Below are 13,064 nucleotides of genomic sequence, written 5' to 3'. Positions count from 1 at the left end.
GCAGGAAGGAGCTGGGGGTCAAAGAGGACCGTGGCTAGTTACATGAACTCTACACTGCATGAGGAGTGCAGGACTGAACCAGCTCTGGACTCCGGAGACCTCGGGAGCTGCCACTGACTAAACGGCTGGGCTAGAGGTGCCCAGCTCACATTACATGACCAAACCTGCTTTCCACGCCAGCTCACCCCATCCAGCACCGAGCTCCAGCTGGCCTCGGAGACAGGCCTGAAGTCTGCAGTTCCAGCAGAGCAAATAGTCTCGGTGCACCAGCACTGTTTGCTCTGGAGGGACTGCAGATCTGCCGTAAAGCTTTGGCAGGTTCAGGTGCAGTAGCTCAGTGCTGCCTGCTGTCAGAAGGAGCTCTGGTGCTGAGCAGGGGAGGTTGGCAGAAATCCTGAGAAGGGGGTGCGTTCAACAGACACATCCCCCCTATCCCACCCAATGCACTCACCTTCTTGTAGCTGTTGAGACAAGCCGAGTTGCAGAAGCGCTTCTGCTGGCCTTCGTGGAACAGGTACTCGAGCGGCAGCCCCTTGTTATAGATGTAGAGCCCGCAGTTGTCACAGCAATTGGTCTTCAGCCCCTTGGTGGCTCGGAACTTGGTGAAGCAGGCATCGCTGCAGATGCGGTGAATCACGTTCCCGTTGCTGACCTCATGCTGAATCTGCACAGACACTGGCACCAGTCACCCCTCAGGCTGGGCTGGCAGAGCCTCCCTCCACACATGAAAGGCACCCTGCAAAGGCCTAGCCCCCAAGCCTTCCTGTCCCTCCAGAAAGGCAGGCTACTGCTCCAGGTGGGGAAGCCGAATGCCAAGGGGAAGTATGGGGGCAGCTGGAGGGGAGCAGCATAGAAGCTGCATCTTTGGGCTAGTCCTCCTCAACCCCAGGTTCCAGCCATCTGAAGAGGAGCCCATATCTGCTCGTGGGCAGGAGCCTGAGCCCCAGGCTGACACCCTGAAGCAGCGCCAAGTGGGTCAGGTGCTGGCAGGTCCCAGCATATGGCTCTGAAAGAAGGAACAAGGTCCCATAACTGGAATGGGAGGCTCACAGGGACCTGGCCAACTCAGGCAACGGCACAAATTCCAGCTCCAGCCACAGAGACAGCAGGCAGCTTTGGAGCCCACTGAGCCAAGCACTAGCAGTCCAGGCGTTCCTTTACCTCACCAGGCTTGTGACACACGCTGCAGCGGCTGGTGTCGGAGGCTTCTGCAGGCTGAGGTGCCGGCCTCTGCTGCTGGGCCTCATACAGAGAGAGGCAAGCCGAGGTGCAGAACTCGTGGAAAGAGCCGCCTGAGCCAATCTGGGCCACAACAGAGTCCTTGGTGTTCCAGATCTCCCTGGCGGAAAGGGCAGGAGCTATCAGTGCAGGCATGTGCCTGCTCCAGCACATGGGAGAGACAGCTGGAGTGCAAGAAGAGCTGCCCTTCCCACCAGGACAGCAGGGAGAAACAGTGGGCAAGGACACACAGTGGGCAGAAGCCAAGGGGAGCAGGACAGGGCTACTAAAGGGAGAGAGGGCAGGGGATTGAGAACAGGAAAGGGCATGGAGGGGAGCGGGGCCTGCTATGCATGAGGAGGGTGGGGCATGACCTGGGAAGCACCTGGATGCGTAGATGGAATGAGACCATGCAGACAGATGGGGCAGGGATGAGAGGGGCATATAAGGCAAGTAGGCAGGGACCACAAGAGCCAGAGTAGGGGTAGGCTAAATGGCCAGTGTGGCTGTGGAGATGGGGCTGAAGGCACAATGCAGGGAAAGTATCACATACTTTTTGCAGAAGGTGCAGATCTTCTTGCCAGGAGGTTTCTTGGAGAAAGTGGTGAGGCAGGAGCTGGAGCAGAAGAGCTGAGGAAGCCCCTTGCGCTGGTATGCTGTCTGCCCCTTCTGCAGTGGGGTGCGGCAATGAGCACAGGTCATCTTGGTGACGGTGGAGCGGGCAGCGCGCTGGGCCATCTGCGTGCGCAGGGACATGCGGGTTGAGCGCCGTGTGCGGAATGGAACAAAGTCCTCATCATTGGGATCATCTACCATCGCGTCCGAGTCCTCGTCGGACACTGGAACTGAACGGGGAAAGGGGGGTTGCTGTGAGGAGCCTGGAGAGACGCACAGTGCTCACAGACAACGGGGCAGGTCCTGGGGCTGGCTTCCCTCAGTCCCTTCCAACACAGGACACAGGCAGCCTCTAATAACACATCTCCTCTCTGTGCAGATGAGCACAGAGACACAGGGCTGCAGGCCCTGCCTCTCACACACTAGGGCCGGACACGTCCCCTCAGGAAAGGCCCCGCAATGAAGAGTCTCCAGACCCCTGCTGGCATGGCGGCAACAACAGATAGCCCCGACAGGACAGGCTGCCCCAGCTGGGAAGGGGGCACTAGGGAGGATTCGTTTCCTGGGATGTATCCCCAGAGGATGCTTCATTGGTGCTTTACATGGGGAGGCCCTGGATGAGCAGATGGAGCTGAGATTATGCAGACAGACTGCGCACAATCCCAGGGGAAGGTCAGGACCAACATCCCTGCGTGCAGATGGAAAACCGTGGGGCAGAGATTTGCCTTGGGGTGACAGGGCAGTCAGTGCCCAAGCTCTTGTGCTTTTCCCCTAGGTCTGCTCACAGCACCTCTACCCCACTCTCATTAGCCTTCTGCTCCCAGGCTAAGCCCAGGCCCTGGGCCAGGCCCAGCCACTTACTGCTCTCAGAGGAGTTCACAGTTTCAGGCCTCGCTGCCTCTGACCTCCTGGCTCGTTCGCTTCTCTTCTGCTCCTAGAAGACACCCAGAGAACACTTGGATTAGCCACCGAGGACAGCGCCTGGGGACCACCAGGGTCCTGGCTGCATTCCCTTGAAACTGTGCTGAGCCCAGGCCAAGGTCGTAGCCAGGGTTAGCCATGTGGGGATGCTGACTGGGCCGCTAAGGAAGGTGCCCTGGCAGCAGCAAGGAAGTAACAGACTGAGGCCACATGCACAGCACAGAGGGGGCCTCTGGGCCATGCTCTGCAACAGGAACAACGCAAGCTCCTTCCTACCGGAACTGGACATGGTACAGACAGAGACAGCTGGTGTCCCTCACTGGGGCTTGGTCATGGAGAGGGTGCCCTGGGAGCTCGTAGACACAGGCACCAAGCTACACTCTGCTCACCTTCTCAGTTGGCTGCTCGCTCCCCTTCCCGGTCAGGCCATCTCCTGCAATGAAAACACAGAAGAGACCTGAACCCTTTCTTTGATTCTTTCCAGAAAAGGGGAAGTGCCCAGTACAGAAGAGCTGCCCTCACAGGCTCTCTGCACACCTTGGAGAGACCACAAATCCCACAGACAAGGCTGCTTTGCACAGGAAGGCCTGGACATGGCACCATGCTTTGGGAAGAGCCCTAGACCCAGCATGAGCCAGTATGCTGCTGGGGGAAGGCAGCTTTTGGGAGAGGGGAACAAGGGATACTGGGCAGCCAAGGCCAGAGCTTCTTCATAGTTGGTAGGGTCGGAAGGGACCTGAGCAGATCACCAAGTCCGACCCCCTGCCGTGGCAGGAAAGAGTACTGGGGTCAAACGACCCCAGCAAGGTGTTCATCTATATTTCTAGGGCTGAGCTCACAGCCCCAAAGCCAAATCTTCTCTTTGAAAGCACCAGGCAGATTCAGCTGCATCAGGGACACATGCCTTGGGCAGGTCCGGGCATTGCTCCCTGCAGAGGGGAGCAGGGATGGTAGGCCCCACCTATCAGAAATGTCCCTCCCAACACTGCATAGCCCCAGCACTGCAGCGTTCGCAGCAGGGAAGTGGCCCATAAGCCACTGGTGACCCACCATTGACCCATCCCAGGGGCCTCAGAGCCACCAGAAGCACAGACAAACAGAGCAGAAGGTCCCACAGGCAGGGAGCACACTCAAATACATGCAGGGCCCTGACTGTCACAGCTTCCAGACCCACCTTTTAGGGGCTGCTTCAGACGGCCTGTTGGCAAACAACACTAACTGCCACTGGGCAAGACAGAGCTAGGCACAGCCACGTGGCCTGAAGTGGTGGCAGCGGCTGCCTGCCAGGGATCTCACAAAAGCCCAAGCCCTAGGTGCAAGCACCCACCCACCTGCTGCTGGCTGCTGCGTGGCATCCTGGGCTGTTGGTGTGCCACTCTCCTTCTGCAGCGAGGGTTTGCCACCCTCGCTGCCTTCTTCCCCCTGGCCATCGCCAACGTGGTCCGGGGGCAGGGCCTGCACATTGCTATCTGGGCTCTGCTCCATTCCCTCTTCTGCTGCTGGCCCTTCCTTCTGTATGGTGGAGCTTTTCTTTGGGGCCTTCAATCTGGTCTTCTTCACCTGCTTCAGGCTTGGCTGCAGTGGAGCTGCTGGCAGATCCGAGGGTTGGGTGGTGCTTTCCTCTGCAGGGGGAGTGCTGCTCTGCTCCCCGGGGTCAGGAGCAGGCGCCTCGGGCAACTCTGGGGTACCACCATCGCTCAGCACAGGAGCAGCTATGGCACTGTCCTCCTCCAAGTCCCCAGGGTTGGTTTTGGGCTCCCCATCCTCTTCCTTCCATGTCTCTGCAGCCAGGTCTGCTTGAGGCAATGCAGAGGAGCCCCCAGGCTCGCTGGCCATGTCCTGGGATGAATGGGCCTTGTACAGCCCCTCCAGGTCCTCAGACTTGTTTAAACCCATCAAGTCAGCAGCTTTGTCCAGGTCATCCAAAACTCCGGGTTTCTCCAGCACATCCAGGACACTGGGCTGATCTAGATCAAGGCTGTTTGGTTTGCTTAGGTCAGCCAGACTGTCTGATTTCACCAGAAGATCCAAGTCTCTCTCTGAAGTCACGGGCTTGGACTGCTCCCACTCCATCTCAGGGGGCTGCAGGGCTGAGACTGGCTGGGTAGAAGCAGCAGTCTGGGAGGCCAGGAGATCCTCCCCAAACTCCATGTCAGCAGGGAGATCGCCAATAAGTGGCTTATCTGGCAGAGAAAGGGGGTCCAAAGAGCCAGGAAACTCACTGGAATCCATTGAGAACAACAGGTGACAACTAGGAACAAGAAAGATTTGTCAGTGAGCGAGAAATGCAGCATCACACACCTCTCTTCTACCCCAGCAGTAAGGTGAGGCCCCAGACACCCAGCACTGACCAGGCTGTAAGCAACCAGACTCCCCCATCTGCAGGACAGGGAGCCACGGACTTCTGAGCAGGAAAGCTGCCTCGGTCCCTGCCTGGTCAGTAAGCCCTTGGGAACTTCCCAGCATGCATCCATGCCCCGCTGTGGCTGAAAGCCACCGCAGGCTGAGTAATTGCACTCATAGCGGAGCAAGGCAGCAGGCTAGCACAAGTCACTCGCGTGGCTGCTCAGAGGACTCAGGCAGTCAATGAGATAGCAGCAGTATTGCTTCCCTGAATGCTGCTCCTGTCCCAGGGAGCCTGGCCTATCTTGTCCCTCTGGTGGGCTCTCACCCACCTACCCATGTTACCATTTAATCCAGGGGTGCTCAACCATTTGGCCCCGCAGGCCAGGTGAGTGGCACAGAGTCGGTCTGTGGCCTGGATTGGGCCTGGCATAGCTTTGGCTGACCCCTGTACACCCAGACCAGGCCCCGCACCAGCCCTGTGGGCTAGGATCAGTCCTTGCATGCCAGAATCAAGCCCTGGTGCCCTGCATCACCCCTGGATCAGGTCTGTACCACCCTGGGTCCCCAGTGTAGTGCACAGGGTTATGCTATCTGGCCCACAGGGCTCCTCACAGCTCTGAAAGCGTGGTGGCAGAGGAAGGGTCACTGCTTTCCACTGGTAACTTTTCAGGCCTGTGGGGACCCCCACAGGTTGGATGACAGCTGTGGGGGCTGATTCTGGCCTGTAGACCAGGGGCTGAGCACCCCTAGTTTAAACAATCAACTCCCGGCAACTTTGTGGGCTAGGCAGCCTGCACCTCTGATACAGACTATCCCCAAGGGCCAAGAGTTGAATGTCTCAGGGAGACAAGGTTTCATGCCCCCCCTGCAAGAAACTTGGGGTGTGTCAGTCTGCAGGGGCGGGGCACCAGCAATTAAGGGCAGGAAGGTAGCACATACAAGCTACTGACAAAAGGAAACAAAAGCATAGATTTGAATCAGGAGGAAATAACCTGAAAAACCCTGGCAGGGAGAGAGCTAAGGGGCGGGGAGGCTGTGGGGAGGAAAAGCAGACAGCAAAGCAGGCATGAGTCTGCAATGCAACATCAAGAGAAATGGTCAGTGTAATCTGGGATTGCATGGCCTTGCTCAGGGAAAAGGCAACCTGCTAATTCTGCTGACCCTGGGTTGTGCTGGTGCCTTGCTGGCAGAGAGATCGAAGGGTGGAGGTCAAAGAGCCATTAAAGGGCTGGAGTGGCCAAATCCAAGGGAGCGTTGAGAGCTGAAGGTATGTGGCACACATCTCAGGTCACCAAACCACACCCAGCAGCTGCATCAGGGAGCCAGTGCGCAGCAGGGGCAGGAATGGGGCACAGCCAGCAGGACCTGGGCAGGACCACTGAGCATACTCCTGTCTGCAGCAGCAGCCCACACTGGACGCTTCAGAGGAAGGTGTGGCAAACCACAGCAGCAGGCATGGGTCCTGCTGGCTCCCTGGGAAGGAGTGTTCCAGTTGCAACAGGCAGAGAAGCTGGCCGCGACCCTTCCAGCACATGCATGCCACACTCTGAACACCCTTCTCAGCTAGATAACTAGCTAGACCAGGGGTAGGCAAAATGTGGCCTGCCAAGCCATTCTATCCGCCCTGCAGGACCCCTAAAAAATCTAGAAAATTAATATTTATCTGCTCTTGGGTGCCTGTCATGCAGCCCTCGATGGCTTGCCAAAACTCAGTAAACGGCCCTCCGCCTGAAATAACTGCCCACCCCTGAGCTAGATCCTTCCCAGAGCCTGCCAAGTGCTAAGCCTTAGTACCACACTGCGGCAATGGGCCTCACAGGCAATCACATGGCAGGAAGAAGCCTTTTTCCTCTGAAGTTTTCAATTTCCCACCTTTGGATATCATCAGGCACCCCTTTGGTCACATGCTGCAGGGAAGAGGAGCTCCTGGTCTCAGCACTGCATGGACAGGCACCCTATCTCCTATTCTGCTTCTTTTAAAAAAGGCAAAAAAAAATGTTTTCCAGATATCTCCTTAAGGGAAGCTGTAAAAGCTCCATCACCAGACTGCACAAGACGACAGCAGAGACAAGGCAGCTCTTTCTTTCCAGACTTGCCTCCTGCAGAAGCAGCTACAAGCTCCTGGTAGCCAACACAGCAACCTTCACCCTGTTCCACAGCTCTTCTGGCAGCGAGGTCCCTACAGTTACTGTGCATAAGAGCAAAGAATGGGGGCTGGTTTATTCTGGTGACCTCCGTTAGAGCTGGTACTTGTCACACAGGTCAGTTGTGCAGATGCCAATGTTTCATTCTCACAGTTGGAAGGGCATGGAGCCCATTTTGAACTCCTCTAGAGACTTGTTTTATGTGGAGGGTAGGTGACCCTGTCCAATGAACAAGGTATGTTACTAGTCACACAAATCTCAGTTCCATCAGAGAAAATAAATTGGGGCAACAAGAAACCACAAAATAACTCTCTGCTGAAGAAAGTTGCCATGCAAGATGATAAAGGTCATGGCGAGAATTGAGCAGCCACTTTTCCCCACCCTGCTGCCAGAATCAAAACTAGGCTTAGCTGGAACAACACAGGAAATCCCTGCAGTCTGTAGCGCTGACCCGCGGAACTCACGTCAGCAGGAGGTAGGTCCTAGCTGGAGGTACCATCTCAAATGTGCTTCAGCAGGGCGCGGAGACGAACAGAGGGCAGGAGAAAAATCTCTCAACAGAGAAAAGCTGCAGAGCTGTCAGGAGGCATGAATTGTGCCGAGACACTGCTCCCAAGAAGAGGAACAATTTTTCAACCCCTAAAAATACTCCCCATCAGGACTCCCACTCTAGGGAAACATGAAGCTAGAGCATCATGGCAGCAAGCAGCAACAAGTCCAGCCCCAACCACATGAATAAGGAAAGGGTTTATTTGATGTATGCAGCAAAACACGAAGACACATTTCCAGCTCAAGCACATCAGCAGGTGCCATGTGCAAGCCCAGAGAGGGGGGCACATGCACACACAGACATATACGCATCTGCGCATACACACCCCTTTTATTTTTTTTGCTGGCCAAGGCCTCATTTGATGGCTAGTTTGATCTTCCTAGATATAGAAGCGTGTTCTGCAGCACAAAATGCCAGTGAGGACTCCCTCCACTAGAACTCAAGCAATAATCCCATGTGGATGCCTGGAGGGAGGACAGCATGCCAGCCTTGCTGCTGTCCGCCGCAGAATCACCCCCAAGGCAGCAAGAGGCACCTGGCTTCAGACTGAGTCTGCCTTAACACAACCTTCTCGTTTTAAGCAGTCAGGACACAGCAACATAAAACACGAGACACCCATGCAGACAGGCTCTGCGCCATAGCAGTGACCGGTGTACTGGCATCAAAAGGAATGAGTGTTACATGAACTTTCTCAGGCTTCAGTTGTTCTAGACAAAGCCCAAGGTTTTTAGAACGTGGAAAGCAGGTTCACCGAGATGGGCCTATGGTCAGCAAAGGTAACTGGCAGGATGACTGGTCCGTTAAGTGGCTCTGCACTGCCACCACCATGAGAAGAACCCAGGGGTTGAGAGCCGCACAGCATCCTTGTAAGACGTGGCACAAAGTGGACCAGCTGCTGGAGCATGTTGCTCCCACTACAAGATTAGCCCTGCTCCCCTTCAGCACGTTTGGCAGGACTGTGCCAATACCATGTGACACAGGGGTATTTTAGTGGACATGGGTGTTTAAGCCCTGCATAAGCCTGATGACAAAGGGCCACAGAGACAGACAGAGTCTGCCTTTTACAAATTCACAACAGATTACAATGGATGCCCAATGTCCCTGGATAGAGTTGGTTCTGTAGGTTGGACTCAGGCAGGTGAAGCCATCGAGCAGTTTGTATGTAAAGGGTCTCTCTGAATTTTGCCGCAAACCTTTCCCACGTAGAGCTGCAGGTCCTTAATGTAGCCAGCCTTCAAGAGATCAGGACACAAGCTGTCCAACAGAGACAGATGTCTACAGATGTCTGCCTGTCTGCATCCAGGCTGCCAGGGACAGGATTCCCAGGATGGGTTAGAACAGTGGTTTCAACATTTCTAGACTCTGGGCACCCCCCATGGCTGCCTCCCCAAATGTTAACTTTGAGCTTTCACTCATTTTTGACAACGGAAAAATTGGAGCAATTATTTTGTTGCAAAGAACTCAGGCTACAACAGTTCAGAATGTTTTTGACACGATGGGTTCCTATTTGGGATCTCTGGGTTTATCTTTTGAATTGCATGTAGGCAGGTGTTTCCAGACCTCAATGCCAAGACCACATGGCACCCTATGGTACCCTAAGAAGAATCACAGCACCCCGATTGAGAACTACCAGGGCAGAGCATTGCTTTCTGGTTCTGAGAGCTGTTCTGGGAGGAATACCTGTGGCTGTCTGCAACACAGCAGAGCTCTTGCCCTCACGTACCAGGACATGCTCATTTTTTCTGCCAGGCATGTAATGTAATATCTTGGATCCTGCCCTAGGCCAGGGAGGCTTTGAGATGAGATATATCTGCCATGGCTCCCAGTGCCCTGATTGTTTTTGGGCTGGGACACTGGGTAGTTTATAAAAACCCCACTGACCCTATAAGCCCACAGGATACATCCTGTGCTCTGCCATGCCACCTGGAGCAGTGTCACTCATGACGTAGCTGAGCTGGCTGAGCAAACAGGTGGCCCACCTGCAAAGACTGGGAGCCCACAGATATTATCCAGCAGCTAATGAGGATATAGAGCACTGAACATGCCAGCCCACAAAGGGGGTTAGTGCTCTGCTATGACAAATCAGATGGCCTCCCCAAGCACTGCAAGTGCAGGATCCAGAGTACTCTTTCCTGCCACGGCAGGGGGTCGGACTGGTTGATCTCCTCAGGTCCCTTCTGACCCTACCATCTATGAAACATCATCAGATCATTCCTCTACCAGAGGTTGATGGCCCCTTGGGTAACTGTCCTACTGATTCAGAGCCCTGAAATCTAGGCTGGGCTGCAGACTCCTCACCTTTCTCACCAACAGGATGCATCAGAATTAAGGAAACAGTCAACATCATCCACTAATGCAGGGGTGGCCAATCTGCAGCACGAGGGCCACAAGTGGCATGGGCAGCCTCTGCATGTGGCACGCTGTATCTTAGGGAGGGGCAGGCAGCCCAGTGCCAGACAGTGTAGGGAGCAGAAGGCAAAGTAACAGATCAGACAGGGAATCAGGAAAGGGTGCAAAAAACAAAACAGCAGACCAGGCAGGGGAAGGGGACTGGCATGGCACTCGGGGAAGGTTCAGGGCTTAACTTGTGGCACATCTGAGAAAAAGGTTGGCCTCCACTGTGCTAAAGATAAACATTTTTTAAAATCGGTGGTCCAAAGAACTTGCACCCAAGAGTTTCATAAGAATTGGCCAAGCAGCTCTCTGGAAAAACAGCGTTAAACTTGAAATATTAGGACATTTCCAGAGAAATGAAAGAAAATTTCCCCCTCAAATGCTACTCCTTTAGAGCCCCAAGTCTGCATTACACCTGGGAGGACTGCAACCCCAGCTCGGTGCCTGCAAAACACCAAAGCCATAGCCACTGGGGCTACACAACCGCTCCTTGGCAATATGAAGAGATGATGCTGTAACCTTTGATGACGCTCCCTATCACCTCAGGTCCTTCTCCACAATGAGCATTAGGGAAGTACCTTGTAGTCTGCCTCCCAGGCCTGGGTTAACGCCCTTTGCTTAAAGAGTTTTAGTTCAATTATTACTACTAATAAAGTTTGCAGAGGACAGATATATTGGGTCAGTAGAAAATATGGAGGAGAGATAGAGGGCTGTTAGAGCGATCCGGATCATGGGTGCAAGCAAACTACTCAAAATGTAATGCCAAATGTATGGTTTTCCATCTAGGATGAATGAACAGATGTCATGCTCACAGGATGGGAGACTGCACTTGGAAAGCAGTGAGACTGCAAAAGTTGAGGAAAGGGCACTGTAGATAGCCAACAGATTACGAAGACAGAGTAAGGTGGCACCTTGCAGACCAAGGGTGGCCAACCTGTGGCACAGGCAGCCTCTGTGAGAGGCATACAGCAGATCGGGGAGGGGACCTGCAGCAAAGTGGCAGCTGTGCAGGAGGTGGAAAGCAGAGCATCACCTGCAGCAAAGTGGCAGCTGTGCAGGAGGGGGAAAGCAGAGCAACATGTTGGGTAGAGGAAAGGGACTGGAGGGGCACTCAGGAAGGATAAGGGGCTAATCTGCAGCCTGACTTCTACCATTAGAAACTGTGACCTAGAAATATTGTAGCTAGACATATTCATAGTAGAAATAATGCAGATTTCTAACAGCAAGTAATTAACCACTGAAAAAACTGACAGGAATGTGGGGGATTTGCCATCTCTGAGCCTGTCAGTGCTGGGTGCCTTTCTCCAAAACTTCCTCTAGCAGGAGCCACAGGTGAAATGCTCTGGCCGGCATTACAGAGGGCTTGCTCAGGTGAGCAAGCTGCTCTGTTCCATCTTTGAACCTAGAAATTGGTCCTCTGGTTCAGTGGGGACCACCCTTTTTGAAAGGGGGACTGCAAATTAGCCCAACAGCCTCCCCGTGTGCCACTCTGACCCCTTTCCTCTGCTGTTCCGCTTTCTGCCCTATCTGCTGCTGTGCTGCCAGTCTCCTCCCTGACCTGCTCCATGCCACACACAGAAGCTGCCCCTGCCATGGCTTGGCCACCCCTGCTCTAGTTCATGGGGTCTGCATAGTTGTCCCAAGGCCAGGATCTCTCTCGCTCCTGCCCTAGCAGCTGCTAAACCCTGGAGACCCACTACAAAGAAGGTATGTGATTATATACCATAGTTATAAAGAGAAGTGGGCTGGCAGGGACTTCCTGAGGTCAGCTAGTCCAACCCCCTGCCCAAGGCAGGAACCGCTCAACTGCAACAGCCTTCTGCCAGCACAGCTCACTGGGTGACCAGCACTACTCCTCACCCGGTTGTGATGGACTCAGGGCTTTGCATCTCAGAGTTCAAGGGGAGAAGCGAGGAAGACAGAGCCTGGTCTATTCAATGTACAATGTGCTTCCTTTATGCACGTGCACTAGCCCAGAGCAATGATGCAGGACATCCAGGATCTCAACCCAAGAGTAGAGCCTAGCTCCCAGAAACATGTCTCAAGGACTGACCAGAGATCAAGGCAGGCAGTAAATCATTCTGCTGCTGTGCAGCTTCCTGTCCACAAACCAGGGCCTTTCCTGCCTGAAGCCCCACTCACAAAGCAAACAGTACTTCTTCCATGACATGCCAAGGCTCCTGCTACCTTCCAAAACAGCGTCATCATCCCCTCACCAAAGACACACGCAGGGCACAAGTACCAGGCTGAGGGGTGCAGAGCACCCCAAGTATTGAGACACTCAGTGCTCCCAGGGTGCCACAGCACCTGCTGGAAAAGGAGTAGGTCCAAGTCCTGGACAGGCCAGAGTGCCAAAGCAGGTGCCAAGGGCCTTGCCTTATTCTGAGAGCCAGACTGCTGCTGTGAGGCTCCTGAGCTGGCCAAGCAGCTGGACATCTGGAAGCCCTTCAGGCTTTCTGACCCCAGAGAGCAATAAGTGATTCCTGGTCCTCTTGGGAGCCAGCACCACAGGCAAGAATCCTGCACAGGCAGGTCTCCGAGAGCCTGGCCAGCACCGCAGGCAGCACTACCTGCCCGGCCACGTGCATGCCCCCAGCGCCCAGCACGGGCAGACGCCTCCTCTGCAGCCACGAGGGCCCTTCACCAGCACAGGCAGCAAGGGAGCAGGCAAGGCTCAGCTCCACAGCCTCCGCCTGTCCCCGCCCGGGCGAGTCAGCGCTGCAGGTAGCGCGCCGCATGGCTGGACATCTCCACCGTGGCGCTGCCAGGGCGGCCCGGTCTCGCCCGCTGCAACCGGCGGACAGCCCAGTCCAGCACTCCCATGCCTCGGCGCGGACGGGACCTGAGGCCGCTGCAGCCACAACGGCTGGCGCTGG

General features: G+C 55.0%; 1 protein-coding gene and 1 pseudogene across 5 annotated transcripts in view; one reads left to right on the top strand and one right to left on the bottom strand.

Annotated features, from left to right (window-relative positions):
• ZMYM3 (zinc finger MYM-type containing 3) overlaps positions 1–11,208 on the bottom strand; it is a 28,765-nt gene extending 17,557 nt beyond the window's left edge. Inside the window, exons 1-7 of one of the 5 annotated variants that reach the window (XM_006024419.3) lie at positions 7,709–11,208; positions 4,086–5,005; positions 3,144–3,187; positions 2,695–2,767; positions 1,772–2,063; positions 1,162–1,339; positions 452–664 (exon numbers count right to left, since the gene is read on the bottom strand). In XM_006024419.3, the coding sequence (XP_006024481.2) occupies positions 452–664; positions 1,162–1,339; positions 1,772–2,063; positions 2,695–2,767; positions 3,144–3,187; positions 4,086–5,005; positions 7,709–7,743 (1,755 nt within the window). In that variant the 5' untranslated portion in view covers positions 7,744–11,208. Of the gene's footprint in view, positions 1–451; positions 665–1,161; positions 1,340–1,771; positions 2,064–2,694; positions 2,768–3,143; positions 3,188–4,085 lie in introns of all 5 variants that reach the window. The other 4 variants (XM_025205060.1, XM_025205061.1, XM_025205059.1 and 1 more) reach the window with 4 other exon arrangements.
• LOC112550418 overlaps positions 8,550–13,064 on the top strand; it is a 9,035-nt pseudogene continuing 4,520 nt past the window's right edge.

The sequence above is a fragment of the Alligator sinensis genome, unplaced genomic scaffold (genome assembly GCF_000455745.1).
Source record: "Alligator sinensis unplaced genomic scaffold, ASM45574v1 scaffold1059_1, whole genome shotgun sequence".
Lineage (NCBI taxonomy): Eukaryota > Metazoa > Chordata > Crocodylia > Alligatoridae > Alligator > Alligator sinensis.
The sequence above is the reverse complement of the archived record's forward strand: the minus strand, read 5'-3'. Positions and strand labels throughout refer to the sequence as shown.